Genomic DNA, 16,828 nt, shown 5'->3' with positions numbered 1-16,828 from the left:
ACGCACCATCACAGGGGCAACAAAGGGACGCATGGTTCATATAAGGCATCAAATGAATAAATGATTCATTGAGATAAGTTCCGCTTTTGCAGATTCGCGTTTTTATTGCATCTGTCCTCACCTCAAAGGTAAGAGAAATTGCACCATTACAAGAAAACTCATTCTGCTCCGTTTTAATGCAATATTTAACATTTTGATTTAACCTACCTATGACAAAAACCCTTAAACTAAGACCAGGCTTGTGCAGTTATGATGTTGCATTATCTACTGCAAATGCATGTGAATTTTATTGCTATAAATATTGCATTGACTCAAACCAGGCAGCATGAAATGGGTGTGACATGTTACTTCATAATATGTCCACTAGCAGCATCAATGCTTGTATCTGTTCTGTTTGAGAAGCGTAAGCAACTAGACTGGCATTTAACACAGTATGCAAGTTCATGTGAAAGATTTTATTCAAATGGCAATTCCCCTTGTATTATTTAGGGTGTTATAGCATTGCACAGTCATGGAGCTGGAGCACTTTGATGAGAGGGACAAGGCTCAGAGATACACCCGAAGGGGCTCAAGAGGGAATGGGCTCCCCAGTCCCACTCATAGTGCTCACTGCAGCCTGTACAGAACCAGGACACTGCAAGCACTGAGCGTAGAAAAGAAGGCCAAGAAGGTACGTTTCTACCGCAATGGGGACCGCTACTTCAAAGGGATTTTGTATGCCATTTCTCAGGAGAGATTTAGGTCTCTAGATGCACTTCTGGCTGACCTTACAAGAAGTCTCTCAGATAATGTCAACCTGCCCCAAGGTGTGCGGACCATATATTCCATTGATGGCATTACAAAGATCACCAGTATGGACCAGCTGGTGGAAGGTGAGCAATATTCTTGAATGGTTGTAAGGCTGCCCAAAAATATGTTTATATTGTGTGATGTGAGATTAAGTTACAAACTCCACAATGTAACAAGTCACTGCAGAAGTAAACTACATGCCTGACTTTCCCTCTTAGAGGTAGCCAATTATTTGTGGAGTAATGGGAAATCTGTTAATGTGTCTTGATTTCTGCAGGAGAAAGCTATGTTTGTGCATCCATAGAGCCCTACAAGAAACTGGATTACACAAAAAATGTAAATCCCAACTGGGCGCCTGGTGCTAAGACTGCAGCTTTCCTCCGTGAACCTTCTTCCCTTGGTAGTGCCAAGGCTGGATACCCAGAAACTAAGGAGAGTAAGGACTTCATCAGACCCAAACTGGTAACCATTGTCCGCAGTGGCGTAAAGCCTCGCAAGGCCGTACGGATCTTGCTAAACAAGAAGACTGCACACTCCTTTGAGCAAGTCATGACTGACATCACAGATGCCATTATGCTGGAGTCAGGAGTTGTCAAAAGGATCTATACTGTTGATGGCAAGATGGTAGGTGTTAAGTTATCATTCTTAGTGGTAATTTAGTAAACCTCATACAGTAATTTATCAAGCATTTTTAATTAGGGTACAACTTGGACAACATTCAAGTCAGGCTATGGATTTGAAAATCTTAATACAAAACTAAGTCAATGTAAGAGGATAAATAAAATATGTAGTGAGGTATTGTTCTTTTTGTGATTAGTGGACAACAACTTTTTACATGCAAAATGGGCTAAGGAAAATCTAGGAAATGTTAAACAGTGGTCCACAGTTAAACTTATAGTTGCAGCATGAGAGGTATCTCTTTAAATTATGTAGTAGTTAACTGTGTACCAATTAATGAATCATATCAACTTTTGGTCTCACTGACCTTTGCACAAGCTCAGATTGTGCATGATTTTCACTGCTCCCTAGGCTCTTGTCACTTGGAGGGATTAAACAAACTTATTGCCAGTTGCAAAAGACACACTGTGTAGTTCAGGGCACAGTTCTTGGCACAAAAAGTTAAAATTTCTAGTGAAGTTGATTGATAATCTCCCTGTAGATTTGGTAGCGGTAGTACTTGCAATAGTGTTTTTCTTTCCTCCATTGATAAAATAATTGCTCTGAAGAGGAAAAGATGCTTCTGATGGATATGAGTCAAAAAGACACTGGCATGACATTTTGTGCATCTGTTTATGCCTGGGTTTAGTGCATTACTTATCTACATTTTGCTGTCAGGACGACTATCCTATCTTGTTTTATTACCTCAGCACATAAGGCAGCCTTAATGTACATTTGCAGTCAATACAGAATAAGGAATCAGCTTAATTTGTAAAGTTAGGAAATGTTGGAGTTTTACAAGAAATACAGTTTTGCCTCTGACATGTCTTTGTCATGTCTTTGAGAATTGCTTCCTTTCTCAAGTAGAGACAACCAAGTACGCTCAGTCAGCTGGGAATATTTGGTAAATCTATTATGAGAAATAGGTTTCTAGGACTCCATTTAATAGCGTGCTACTGTTTGGTAGGAATATGAAATGGATATCCACTTACTGAGTTAGTACCAGGAGAGCAATCTGATCAGTGACTTTTTGCACCCAGATACCAATCTCTCTTGCATTCTCTTCTCGCCCATATATTGAAAAGAACACCGTTCAATATCCATTCTGAACATTATTTTATCTTGGTGATCATCCGTCATGTAAGTGTCTGATTTCACAACACATTCTACCAATCCATTTCTTTAATTAACATACCTTTGGATATTACAGCAATTACAAGATACAAGGGTTTAGCTTTATGGCCTGATATGGATGGACAATACCTGGAGGCACTTCAAATTTACCTGAAAAATAAATTATAAAACACCCCACCGAAAGATTCAGCTCTTTAACTAAACATATTCACAAACTTACCTCAACTCTCTCTTAGTATCCTTATCACAAAATATAATGAGTTTTTTTTTTCTCTCGGATGGTTTCTATGGTGACATGGTTTCCTGAGCTGGTTGCTAAGGAACAGCCTCTGCGGCAGAGCAGTGCAGTAGTGATGTCAGGACTGTAGGTGTAGTGTGAGAGAGCTCATAGATGCAGTGCTTGGTCTGTCAGCCTTATTATACACATGGCGGCAAGATGGAGCACATGGCTGAGTTTACAGTGTAATCCCAGGATAGGACCCATTCTGAAATGTTGTGTACAGGAAACAGTTGGTGCTTTTCACACCAACAAACAAATCTGCCATCACATATCCACTTACTAAATAATCATACTTCCTAGAATATGTATGAAAGTATAAATGAACATAAAAATGCTTTTTTTTAAAATATAGGGTCAATGTCCTATATACACCTTCCTAATTAGCTGTTGTATTTCATGTATGGCAGTTCTGTGCTCTAGTTTTCCTACTTTGTGCTTTTTGTCATGTTGTGACTCCAGATGGCCAAATAAGCACCTGGTGGCAACAAAGGGCCTGTTTTCACGGGTGTTTACCCTTTGGTAAATGACCTGCTTGCACTTTGGGTCCTGTGACAGAGGCATTAATCATTGGCATGTTAACTAGACTTAACACCTTATTAGCCTTAATATCTACTTAAAATGGCATAACTGATATTATGCATTTGTTTGCGATTTTAGCTTTTAACAGCTATGGTCCCTGATGATATACTTAATCATGTTTATCCCCCTTGTCTGTTGTACAACAGAAGCCTGGAGAAGCCTCTTTCATTTATTGTTTGTTCATAGTTATTTTGGGCTCTTGGATCTGCATAGCAGGTGGCTCTGCTTGTTGGCTGTTCCTTCTTACTGCTGAGTCATTCTGTAATGGTGTTCTGCCATGAGAGACCGGATTAACATGGCCAAATGGACACAACCAAGTTAATGGTCTTAGGCTGCACTTTGTGAGCCTCTGATGACTGATAAAAATAACATTATCCATACGGAAAATGGTACAAACATCGGGTAGAGATAGTGTGATACACAAACAGACGCCCTGCAGACACGGTCCTTCAAGGCATTACGCTATGCCATGGCCTGGTGTGATCCTGCTGTTATGTGTGGGATGAAGCAGCGAGTATTTGCATGTCTGAGTAGGTTTGAGAAGACTTGGCTTATTGCATTCCCATCCCCACTGTAATGGCTATGGCTTTCCACTGTAATTGTATTATGCAGACCACCAACTTCCCTGTGTTAGAGTCAGTGCTTCTTGTTGAAACTGATGTCAACATCCACCCGCGGACCGAGCCTGGCTTGACATCAATTCATGAAAGCAGGGGCTTTATCCTCTGTGGTAAAATTATTCAGTAGATGTGATAAACAGCTCAGTCATGCTTTTGAAATTAGATACCGAGTTGAAGTGGTTAGCAGATTTATGGTGATCTAAGGGTCACACAGCAGAAGCTAACATATGTTTTCCAATTAATTTCTTCCTTTTGACCTTGACTGCCATCCCCAAGTGTGGCCTATGTGTGACCACAATGAATGAATCTCTGTTGGTCTCTGCTAATACCATAGATGCCATTTCTGCATGAGGAATCAGTTGTTTCACAAAGTAGTTAAAAATCACGATCAAATGATATTCTCTTACAGTTCAGTGATGTTTTATTTAAGTAGCTGTTAAAATAGATAGTAGCCTATCATAGTGGATATTATTGTTACAAAAATAAATACTATTTAATGTAGGAAAATATGATTAAAATATTACTTGCATTACTTTTGTCCTGCTGTTGTAATATATAGTTCTGAATGTTGGCCATTAGAAACCTCTCACTGTAGCTTAAGGGCAGCAGGATGGATAAAAGATAGGAAGGCTGTCTGGCTTTCCTCTCACCAACTGCTGTGACTTGGCTATTAATCACAGCGCGGCCGCTTGCTGACTGTCCCACTGCATTTGGTACAGAGGATAATGCTTCCATCTTATCCTCATTTTGTTCTAAAAGGCTTGTAATTATGCTTTCAGTGAAAGTGGAAGTTGCTGCTCTACTACATTTTTCTTGAGTGCTGTAATTTTTTTTTACAGCATGTCAAATAAGTACTGTGAGCAATGTTTAAAGCAGATACAGAGTCTGTGCTATGCAGTTTCAGTTAGTGATGATAAAGCAAAATTACGTTTAATCGTACTTCCTAAACATCTCTTGGTGATTTAACATGACTTGTATATAAATGAATGAATATCCTAAAACGCTTCCTTGTGTGAAATGGCAGATTACCCTTATAATATCTCCAAGCAATCCTTTTTCAAAAAATGACTTGGAAATTGGTTGTCTTTCTGCTGTGGAAAATTAGACATTGCTAGAACTACAGTACCAAGGGCTAAATATAGAAACTGATAGACAAGGACAGAGTTTTGAGTGTGTCTTTTATGGAGCTAAACATCAGTGCATAGTGCTGACCAGCACTTTTTAAGACTGCTCTTTCTTCTGATGTATCTTCACAGCTGCTACAGTAACAGCACTAGTCAAAAAAATTGAATGAGGGTGAATAACCTTTTTGTGCAGCCAAGCAAAATCAGAGATCAAATTTGAATCATATATGTTTATTTTTTCCAGGACATGTGAGTGGATACAGTAGAGGATGGATAAACACACTGCAGAAAATAGTCGTCCCTAAATTCCTGAAAACCATGTAAAAACATTCAAGTATGTTCTGAAACTGCATATAAGGTCAACTCATGCAAAATGAAGTAGAGCCATTTGAAAATTACATGTGAAGATGAGTCATGTTTCTCCCTGGTGTGTTGAGTGACAGGCTGCAGTGTTCAGTCATTCACTTCAAAGGAGAGATTCAGCACCCTGGAGAGCTCCACCTGTCCACTGGCTGAGCCTTGTTATTACCAGTTTGTGTAATTTATGGTCATTTACATTGCTCAGATTGATTACCTTCTATAACATGTATTCCTTCTATTGTGTTTTACTTTGGTCTGAATTTCAGGAGCAACGCTTGTGCTTGCGGAAATCGCAGATAAAACCCTGACGATCAATATTTTTGCACAGAATGCTCCAGGACCTGTGTGTGTGTGTGTGTGTGTGTGTGTGTGTGTGTGTGTGTGTGTGTGTGTGTGTGTGTGTGTGTGTTAGGGGGAGGGGAGGCCTGATGGAGCTGTTGTGTCACTGAGCCAGCAGCCAGGGATATGTAATCAATATAAAGCAGCACATTCATGATTGCCCCAGTTATGCTGAAAAATCATAGGTGTGAGGTTTCATATTTCCTAGAATTCAAGATGAACAAAATGTATCACTGTTAATGTAAAATTTAAAAAAGGGGAGTGGCTCTAATGAAATCAGTAAGCTCAAGAAAGGCTTTTAGATGGAGCATATTGTGTCACTCTTGAGCTGGACATTGTTAAGATGGTCTTGTACTGTTGATTAGATGTCTGTTAGTGGTTGTTACCCCACCATCAGAGCCTAATGATATGATCCTTACTACTCGTCAGATTTACCTCTTTTTTTTTGTTTTTATTTAGCAGTTTTAAGAGAAAGCTTGGGAGTGTCATCCAACAACAGTTTTGAGCCCAATTTGATCCCACAGTGTCATAATGCCAAGGTGGTGTTCGTTATTTTGTCTCATCCAGACTGATGGTGTCATTGTTCTGGTTTCTGCGGTTTGTACTGCTCACTGCTCCAGATAGAAACTGACAGTGGATCTTAAAGTAGCTGTGTCCCTCTCATCGTCTCAAACTCAGCTGGGATTCTGCCCGGTCTCCTTGGCAACGAATGTGCAGCTCTCCTCCCTTTGGGATGCCGCGCTCTTTATGGAGGAGGGGTGGGACACAGTGGCCATCATAGTGGGGCGCCAACAAGGGAAAGGGCCCTACTAAGCCCTCCTTAGTGCCCAGTGTTTATTTTAAGATGTCATGGCTGAGTGACCTTTGGTTATTCGGTGGGGGCTCTTGCTGCAGGTTACTGATAAACCAATCCCTTTTGTTTGGTGGATAATCCAATATTTCATTTTTGGCAAATGGTCTCTGTGCTAATGATACAATATTTTCCTTTTTATTTACACTTCATTTTTATGTTTATTTGAATATAATGGTAATTCTGAAATTAACGTGTACATTTTCTCTAAAATCAAAACATGTTTCAACAGTAAGCAGGATATTAGCATATCCCATTGTAACTAAGAAGGATAATATAATGACATTTAGGATATGGTTAGAGGACAGTGTGGTTGACAGATTGTGGTGGTTTTCTTTTCTGGCCTACTTTGTTCAACGCATTAGGTGCTCAAGTTATCTTATTTGACTCTGAACTCTTCGTGCTTAATGGTGAGACCATTAAATAATGTATGTATACATATCAGAGGTTTGCAATTAGCTGTGCTTATGTTTCTCATCTGATTCTACCTTCACATTTAAGTATTAACCTTGTACAACTACATTGTAAAAACATTTGACTACAGTCATTAGCGCTGAGGAGACCCTAATTCAAGATAAAAAAAATGTGTACTTAATAACTAATATCAATATAGCGTTGCAGTGTGTTTAGAGGTTTTGCTGAGTCCTTCACAGAGGAAATGAAAATGAGCTGTACATTCTCTGGCACACCACTGTAGTTAAGTACATCCATAACCCTTTTGAGCAGAGCAGAAGGTCAGGACTGCATAAGCATCTTAATTTATTTATGACACTGCATCCGCTGAGATGGGCTTCTATATTAATGACAGCAGCAGATGCATCAACTCGGTCATTTATTTCATTTTTGTAGAAAAGTATAAGTTATCATTTACATTATTTAACACTTGACATCAAAGCATATGTGATGACTGTTCTTAAGCATCACTGCTGTCCTCTAGCTGAGGGTAAAATTCAGTCTCCTTCCATATTACAATTCATAGTTGTATGCTTTTCAGTTTTTCTACAATTTTTAATAGATTTTAGATTTAGTTGATTCGATTTTAACTAAAAGATCCAGTCAATTATAAAACTGTTTCCACTTGAGATCAATATCCTCATTGTATCTTAATATGAGTGGATGACTGGTGTTCAAAACATGTTTTAACATGATTTTACACTGAATAGTGCAGGACAATAGAGAGCAATTAACTTAATCTCCCACCAGGGATGGAAACTATTTAATGACAGGCAGAGTGCATTTGTCACAGACTGTACTGTATTAAATCTAACAGGTTTAAAATGAGATTTTCTTTGCTTAGTGGTTACCCCAGAGACATTTTCATCTGCAGCCAAGCTGATACACCACTAGAAAAAAATTGTTAATTCTATTATTCACATGCTGCACGCATAGTAGCATAAATGTTCCCCATGTACTTTGGCCACTTTGAATATGCAATAACAGTGTACCTGCAGCCTTATATCTTGAAGCCAGTGGCATTGTTTTCTCACCTGGACACTGAGATGTCCAGAACGGTGGGATTTTGAGAAAAAAAAGTAGCTCTTTCCATCTATACATCTGTATAATTAGATAGAAAATTGTTTTTAACTGAATATACAAATCATGGCTGCATTTGCATGTGAAATAGCTCATTTCATTCAGTATATTTTATGCACATGACATTGGGATGATTATATGATGTCTGAAAACTACACGGCCCTCTGAGGTGTTTTTATGGGTGTTGGTCATTAAGCTATCAGAAATGTTACTGAATATCTTCCTAAGATGCTCCATTAAATGTTGAAAGTGGTCCAAAACTGGCTCGGGATGGAGCAGCAGCAGTGTCAGTGTGTGGATCTGTGCACTGATAGCAAAATGATACTGTAGGCATGTTTATGATGCTTTCAGTCTTTGGGATAAATATGTATGGAGAGGGTGCACATTGCATATAAAACTATGCAATTATGTAAAACTTGACCTCTTGACTGTACAAAGCTCTATGATGAAGTGCAGCTTTAGAATGAGAGAAAAAACATCAAGTTGTGTGTCAGACAGGGTTTAATCATCCAGAGATATCATTTAAGATATTACTGTAATATTGTACTGTGACTGACAGAAAACATTTTTATCTTTACTAGGTCACCTGCCTTCAGGATTTTTTTGGAGATGATGATATATTCTTCGCTTGTGGCCCTGAGAAGTTCCGTTATCAAGATGACTTCAATTTGGATGAAACTGGTGAGTGTACCTTTTTAAAATTATACAAGGCTTAGATCACATAGTGGGAAGAGCCTAGCACTAACGCCTCCAGGGTTACAGTATTTGTTGTTGTACTTTAAATAGCTTTTTTATGAACCTGTCCACCTTTATGGCACAAGCAGTAAATACTGAATATGCCAAGCAATCAAACAATTGTTGTATGTCTTGCAGATTTTTACTTGTACATCTATTCTCATGACACTTCTGTTATTGTTACTCCTCAGATTGTTATTTCTCATACCATTAGAAGTACTACAAGTCTACATCATGAGGTCATGTGGAGGATATGCTGCTTCCTCATTTCACTAAATCTGTGTTTTACATGTGTGGGCAAGACTTTATCAGAAGTTGGGGATTGTATTACACTATATACTATGAATGAAATCAGGAAACATTTAATAAAGACCTTCTGGTAGAAAGAGTGGAAGGCTCAGGGAAGTGGTATTACAGATTTAAGTTTTGTTCTCGCAGTTGGTGACAAAATGATTAGACTGAAATACAGATTCACTTCACTTTGAATACAGATTACAAAAGTGGACATTATCATTACCCTCATTCACCCACATTACCTACTTTTATAGCAGTTGTATGCTATACACTATGTGTATTATGAATATTTGTGACTTTGGTTTAGTCTGATGGATCCAAGATAAATTAGTCCCTATTACTGATGCATACTGATGAAGATTTTCTAGTTGCCCGTATTTGGAGCTCCAGAGAAGCGTTGTTCATTTTCTCACTAGCAGATGGATAAAGGTAACATTTAGGAAGCCTAGTATGACCCCCTCCCCTCCTCCTTTTTATCTGTAGAATGCAGGGTGGCAAAGTCTGCATCGTATGGACGGCTCCCCTCCTTGCAGGGACGTTCTTCCCCAAGAAGTGGTGGGATGTCCCGCAGAAGCAAGTCTCCCTCATCCACTGGTTCAGGTGAGACTTTAACTGTAACACAAATCCATATTACACATTCATGGTAAGCAGGTTTTGAGTATGTAATGTGTTCACTGTGGAAAAGTGACAAAATCAAGTATACTACAAAACGGTCTGAATGCCTACTAAAGTGCTCCTGATTTGAGTGTACTGTTGATGGTCACTATTCTACCACAACGTAATGCTCAAAGGAAATGGAGGATCCACTTTCAGCTAGACAAAACTGAAACTAACTGTGAATAGTATAGTAACAGCTCGGGGAACACTTGACACATGTATTGCATCATTTCCTGATGGTATAAAACCATGTATATATATATATATATATATATATATATATATATATATATATATGTATATAATATACTAACCACAAAAAAAATAGTAAAAGATGATATGTTGTTTGTAGTTAGTACATGGAATATGGATTTGGGACAGATCGTATGTGTGTATGTTATGTCTTGACACAAGGAGACAAACAAAAGGAAAATCTATTGATCTAATGTTTCACCCAATGTTTTTAGCATTATTCCTAAGGTATATGCATACACCATGAAAAACTTTTTGTCTCCATATCTGATGTGCCTACAGCTAATGGGACTGCAGGCAGTCAGCTGTCCACCCCTCGATCTGGAAAATCTCCAAGCCCCTCTCCAACCAGTCCAGCTAGCCTCCGAAGACGCCAGGTAATGAAAATGGATGTTCCTATAAACAAGCTAATAAAGTTAGATTTATTAAGAGAGATTTACATCATATACAATATTTATTTTAAATGATGACATTTATTGTACAAGAGAGGCTTGGTTAAGACATGTAACAATATTTTGAATCAGTGAATAAGCTATAAAGTATTAGTGGTAACATCATATTTAAAAGAAGCCTTGTCGTGTACTGATGGGAATACATTTGATTAATTTCTCACCATCAGATATTGCCAAGAAAATGTGTTAGCCACCACTAGTATTTACACCAGTGACCTTACTGTTTTTTATTTATTCAGCGGTAATGAGACTGAAAGTTTTTTTTTTAAAGAGTGATTTTTGAAAGTTGGCACAGGTGATCATAGGCCTGTGTACACTGATGTAAATATCAGCTCAATTACATATTTCTGAGTTCAGGACAAAAAATCAAAAAACTTCCATCTGCACACTGCTGTGTTTGTAGATATATGATGAAGCTTCAGAGCTGTCTTTTGGATGAAACATTATATGTACTGCTGCAGCACATTTGCACCGTCATTATCTTAGATCTGTGAGGGACAACACAATTGTGAGACTGCATAGCACAGTCAACTCTGGAGCCAAATCCATTATCAGTGATACCATCATTAATTAATCATAAAGCTGGCTGGGGTTACTATTGTGGCTGTGGCAAAGGTTTGATATTTTCTCTCAATCCCTTTACAAACTACATGCCAGTCTTTATCTTGGTGAAAAGGTTAGTGTTACGTTTCACCACGCTTGATTTATTTCTGCCTATTCTCAAACTGCGTACTCAAGGCCGGCAGAGTGGAACAAATAGGCTTTGTGTAAGCTGGTTGTAATCACGTTTTTATAAGCTCTGCCTTCTCTGAAGTTTGTGTAAGACAAGTTTATTAGTGTGTCTTTTGTTGTCACTCCATGGCTGTCTCTTGTTTCCAGGGATCTCAGCACAGTGGCTCCTCACTGTCTTTAGCTTCTACCAAGGTATGCAGCTCAATGGATGAAGGAGATGGGCTTGGCAGTGAAGGTAAGATGTTGCCTAAGACATGAGCCAACTAAGTAATGTATTTACTACTGTTTTATAGCTTTTACAATATCGATCTTTTGTTTCACTCTACAGTGGAGCTCATGGATGAGTACCCATCAGTCCCTGCCTCCATAGCAGAGAGGTACAAAGTGGGGAGGACTTTAGGCGACGGAAACTTTGCTGTGGTCCGAGAGTGTATGGAGAAATCCACTGGAAGAGAGTACGCTCTGAAAATCATTAGCAAAGATAAATGCAGAGGAAAGGTGAGCTGGTCTCTGCATCTTCTGACTTCAGTTATTATTATATTTCCATGTTTGGGCTAATTCATTGTCAGGGAGATTCTTATTTGTTTCTTTAATTTCTGTATTGATCTCTTCCAGGGCTAAAATATTGAGTCTAGATCATTTCTTCTCTCTTATTAACACAATCATATGAACACCAGGTCAATGTTTAGTTTGTAAATACATTTGGGATGTTGTTAAAAACCACAAGTTAATGGAGGGGTAGTGAGAACGGGTTAGGAAAGTAAATACTTCTTCCTACTCATTTTTGAACATTTTTATTCTTGTTTTGTTTGCTGCCTTTATATATCTTTTTTTATTTCCATGTTCAAAATAAATAAATAAATAAGTAAATACATCCAAATTCAACATGGCTATTACGTGTTATGGAAAATCACAGTTTTATCATGACAATCAATATGACAGTTTCTGAAAATATTTTTTGATATTTTCACTGAAATGATTGAAAAGGCAGCTTCTCAGTCTACCACTGCACTGATAGGTACTGTATGTTCATAACTTATCACTGTTCAGTATTAATAGATTTTCCTTTGATCAAATCTCCTGTGTCGTGTTCACAGGAGCACATGATCCAGAGTGAGGTGTCGATCCTTCGGCGTGTGAAACATCCCAACATCGTACTTTTAATAGAGGAAATGGACACCTACAATGAGCTCTATCTAGTAATGGAGTTGGTTAAGGTACTCCACATTTATTCATTCTTACAAAGAGATGTCAGCCTTAGATTTCACAGTGGCTCATTTTGGCCTTCTTTTAGAGCATTAGTTTTGTTTAATCCACGTTCTCTATTTCCACACATCTGGATGTTTTAATTGTTTTTATTAGTCTACAAAAATGGATACATGTGTACATGTCAAATCTTTAAAACCTCTCATCTACATCATTTACAAAACTGGCAACTTGCACTCCATAATATTGCCTCTGCAGGGCGGTGATCTCTTTGATGCCATCACCTCCTCCAACAAATACACAGAGCGGGATGCCAGTTGTATGCTGTTCAATCTGGCAAGTGCCATCAAGTACCTGCACAGTCTCAATATTGTCCACAGAGACATAAAACCAGAAAATCTGTTGGTAAGTGTGACTCTACAAAGCTTTTATTGGCAGTGATGACATAACAGCATTTAAACCCAACAACATTTCTGTCAGTATCGCTGTCTGGTTGTTTGGCACACAGACAAACACCTCCTCTTTAGAGTGTAACCTGTCTTTAATTGTTGATTTTTATTCTCTATCTAAAATGTAGTTTTAGAGATGGAAAACCAGATTTCTCAATTGAATTGATACAGAATATTGATTAAACAATAAGAGATAAATCAATTAGTCTAAGCAAAAAAAACAACTAAATGTTTTTTCCCTTTATCACAGAGTTTTATAATTAAGTATTTATTAATTTATATTTATTCAGTTAATTCGATATGGACAATGCAAGTTAACAAAGTGCCACTCATTATAAACAAGTTGAAATACTGATGGTCTGCATACAGAGATTATGGTTATTTCTGGTTTTAAACTCCAGTCCCTAGTTTAAAGTTGTAGTACCTCTACTTTTCTCATGTCAAAATGTTTCCAGATGAACAAAAGTCTGTTTTCATTCTAAAGTAAATATAGCTCTAACTCAGTCAGTATTTTTTCAGCTCTGTAAAGTTTCTGCACTGCTACTGTTGGCTAATTTTACTGTCACATAGTGCTCATTAATGAACACTTTACTGCAGTAATGTGTAATAATTGGTGACCTCATCACCCAAGGCTTCTTATTTCCTCTTATTATATGTGTTACACAGGTATATGAGCACCAGGATGGTAGTAAATCTCTGAAGCTAGGGGACTTTGGCCTGGCTACTGTCGTCAACGGGCCCCTCTATACTGTGTGTGGCACTCCCACCTATGTAGCACCAGAGATCGTTACTGAGAAGGGGTGAGTTATTATTATTATTATTAGGACATGACTGTTGAGGAAAAGGTAAAAAATGTATCATAATCCTAAATAAAACTTACTACAGGGTTTCTTGTGAACTATTACTAGTTGCAGTAGTCTTTTGTTGCCCCGATGAATCATCTTCCTTTTCATTTACAGATATGGCCTCAAGGTAGATATTTGGGCAGCTGGTGTCATCACTTACATACTGCTGTGTGGCTTTCCTCCTTTCCGTGGGTATGTGCTCCTGTATCTGAAGGTTTATTTTGAGTCTTTATGGATATTTGGCCCACCACATAAACGCCTCCATCCATTAAGAAGCCCCGGTTGCATCTATTGTTGTTCCTCTTTGGTTTATTAATTTTCTCATGTTCTGTCCACTCTTTCTGCAGTGGCATCTCGTTATCGTTTTTTTCCCTTCTTTATAATTTATTGACTTAAATATGAATGAAACTGTCTTGCAAATGTTTTATAAAGAGACTGTGCTCAGTACAGTTTCAAAGGTATTGTCTGGATACTTGATTACATGTTTTCTTCAAATGTTCCATCAGAATGTTTAAATCAAACCAGTTAACTTGTTTTATTGTGTGCCATCAGTAGTAAAAACTATATATGCCTGTGGTTTCAATATCTACAGCAGTGGTGAAGATCAGGAGGCTTTGTTTGAACAGATTTTGAGGGGCCAGCTTGATTTCCCAGCACCATACTGGGACAATGTGTCTGACACCGCCAAGGTTTGTCTCTGGAAGTAGTCTTTTCATCTGCTGTCTCTTTGCTCTGTGTGAAACGCTTGAATCTGTCAGTGATCCGCTTCTGTGGTGTCTCAGGCTGTAGTATTTTACTGGATATTCATAGATGATATGTTTCTCTTTAGGCTCTGATCACTGGGATGCTGCAGGTCAATGTGGATCAGAGATTCACATCTGTACAGGTGCTTGACCATCTCTGGGTTAATGTAAGTCCAGCATTTACCACAATCATCTTTTTGTATACCTTTCTACTTCTTTCAGAGACTATGCAGTGTGATACAATTGGTAGAGTTGCTGAAGCTTTGTTGTGTGCATTTTCCAGGATGATGGTTTGTCAGAGAACCAGCACCAGCTGCCTGTGGCTGGGAAGATCAAGAAGCACTTCAACACAGGGCCCAAGCACAGCATCACTGCAGCAGGAGTGTCAGTTATTACAGTAAGGACTGCTCTGCACCCCTCAACACACTAACACGGCATGCAACTCTGCTCCAGCACATTTTAGCTGTGCTTTTTGTTTTTGTAAATTTTGAATCACAATATGCGCCTACTGCTTAATTCTTTTAGATGTTAAAAAAAGCTTTTCATCTTTATGCTTTGGATGTCATTAAATTTTAAGTTGCAGACAGCATTGCCTTGTATTGGCCTGAAGCAAATGAATCCATTACACATTATTTTTGTACTTCATAAAAAAAAGTCTCCATTTTATTCTGCATATATGTCATCGTTATACCATCCATTTGCTTCTTGCTGCCAGGTCATCTTGTGTGTGTGCTCTGGCTCTCATCTGTCTGTTAAATGGACTGTCAGCACTGTTGTCAGGAAGACTTAGATAAGTTTGCCCAGGTTTCAGTAGATATGATTTCTTGAACAGTTTCAGAGCTGAGTTGAATTTGTGCATTTGGCAGGAAGGCAAATAACCTATTCTTCTCTTTCACCACCTGCTTTTGTTGGGGGAAATCTATTGCATTCCTCTACATTTCTCATATCTACACTTATTTATTTAATATTTATTTTACAGGTAAGCCATGAACTCAGTTGTCAGTTGAATTGAAATATTTCTATACAGAATACTGTACAGAATGTTAGTTGACAGTGAGATTGCATTTCTATTGGTTTTTCCCCTCTCATCCCAGCAGTTAATACTGAAGTGTGTAGTTGTGCACTTTCATGCTAATCAGTTCAGCGATGCTTGAAGTTCAAGGTGATCCACTGAGTTGCGCTCGTCTCTCTCTGCTCAGCTTGAACGGGACTTTACCATCCAGAGGTCAGGGTCTCTGGACCACTACCAGCATCCAGGATTGTACTGGATAAGGTATGAAGTAGAGTAGTGCTTCCATGGCAATGTGCTGGCAGTCTCCATTTCTCATCCCCTGAAGGGTTTGACACATTGCCAAGCAGTGGCGCTTTTCTCATGCTTCACCCTTCTTTTGCTTCATCAAATTCATCGACTTGATCAAATTACTTGATCTCTCCAAAGCTGGGACTATTTCCTCCTACCTGGAGTGCAGTTTACCGTGCTCCTTACTTATTCTGCAAAGAAAGTTATGCAGTCAAAATGCTAACTCCTGTTGAGTGCATTTTACATATCGAGCCACACGAGTTTGATTGCATTGTTGCTTCTTTATAAGAAGTGCTGTCACTGATGTAAAGATGTGACACACCTAATGCTGCCAGACTGTATTGCCTGTTGTTGCTTTCCGTGCTCTTGTTGTGCTGCACTAGTTTGCTGTGTCTTCAGAGTGGACAAGTAGTGGGACAAATGCAGCTTTTCAGTTACAACTGCATGCTTATGTCGGCTTAATTTGGCCACCACCGAGGCACTTTGGTCAATTAGATAATACCACTCCCCATCTTTTTGGTCTTGTGGGGAAGCTAATGGTTGCTGCTGTTTCACCCTCCCTCAGACCACCCCACTTGATAAGGAGAAGCAAGTTTTCAGACGAAGACGCCACCATGATGTGAAGCCTGCTCACCTCCAGCACAGTATCGGTGCCGGCGCCTCCTACATTGTCAACCCCAGCCTCTCCCCCAATGAGTCTGAAGATTAATCGTGCAGTTTAATCTTCACCCACCTCTCCGTTCTAGCTTCCTGCCTGAGGCCACAGCACCATCCACCCCTCTGGGGAAAAGTCTGAGAGGGCGGTGTGCAAAACGGAAAGACCCTCTTTGTTCAGTCTGCTGACTTGGATGTTCAGACTGCCTGTACCTATTTTATTTTTTCTGCCGTAATACTTTTA

The 16,828-nt window shown here is 38.8% G+C and overlaps 1 protein-coding gene across 2 annotated transcripts; it reads left to right on the top strand.

Annotated features, from left to right (window-relative positions):
- The first annotated feature begins 511 nt into the window (after positions 1–511).
- Positions 512–16,553, top strand: dclk1b (doublecortin-like kinase 1b). 2 transcript variants are annotated; one of them, XM_062419749.1, is made up of 16 exons: positions 512–872; positions 1,067–1,413; positions 8,847–8,946; positions 9,778–9,894; positions 10,486–10,580; positions 11,535–11,616; positions 11,716–11,885; positions 12,485–12,604; positions 12,852–12,998; positions 13,709–13,842; positions 14,002–14,079; positions 14,480–14,576; positions 14,717–14,797; positions 14,914–15,027; positions 15,830–15,903; positions 16,496–16,553. In XM_062419749.1, exons 1-16 carry the CDS (start codon positions 512–514, stop codon positions 16,551–16,553), a joined length of 2,175 nt encoding a protein of 724 aa, XP_062275733.1. The 2 variants fall into 2 exon arrangements, with proteins under 2 accessions (XP_062275733.1, XP_062275732.1); XM_062419748.1 differs by having other exon boundaries at positions 11,535–11,622.
- The last annotated feature ends 275 nt before the right edge of the window (positions 16,554–16,828 follow it).

Source organism: Scomber scombrus, chromosome 5, assembly GCF_963691925.1.
Source record: "Scomber scombrus chromosome 5, fScoSco1.1, whole genome shotgun sequence".
In the NCBI taxonomy this organism is placed as follows: Eukaryota; Metazoa; Chordata; class Actinopteri; order Scombriformes; family Scombridae; genus Scomber; species Scomber scombrus.
Note: the sequence above shows the minus strand (reverse complement) of the source record. Positions and strands in the feature narration are given on the sequence as shown.

Coding starts and splice junctions, on each gene's coding strand:
- dclk1b (XM_062419748.1), top strand. CDS start 512: ATGGAGCTGGAGCACTTTGATGAGAGGGACAAGGCTCAGAGATACACC. Junction 14,080..14,479: donor GGCTTTCCTCCTTTCCGTGG/GTATGTGCTCCT, acceptor CAATATCTACAG/CAGTGGTGAAGATCAGGAGG. Junction 15,028..15,829: donor CAGGAGTGTCAGTTATTACA/GTAAGGACTGCT, acceptor CTCTCTGCTCAG/CTTGAACGGGACTTTACCAT.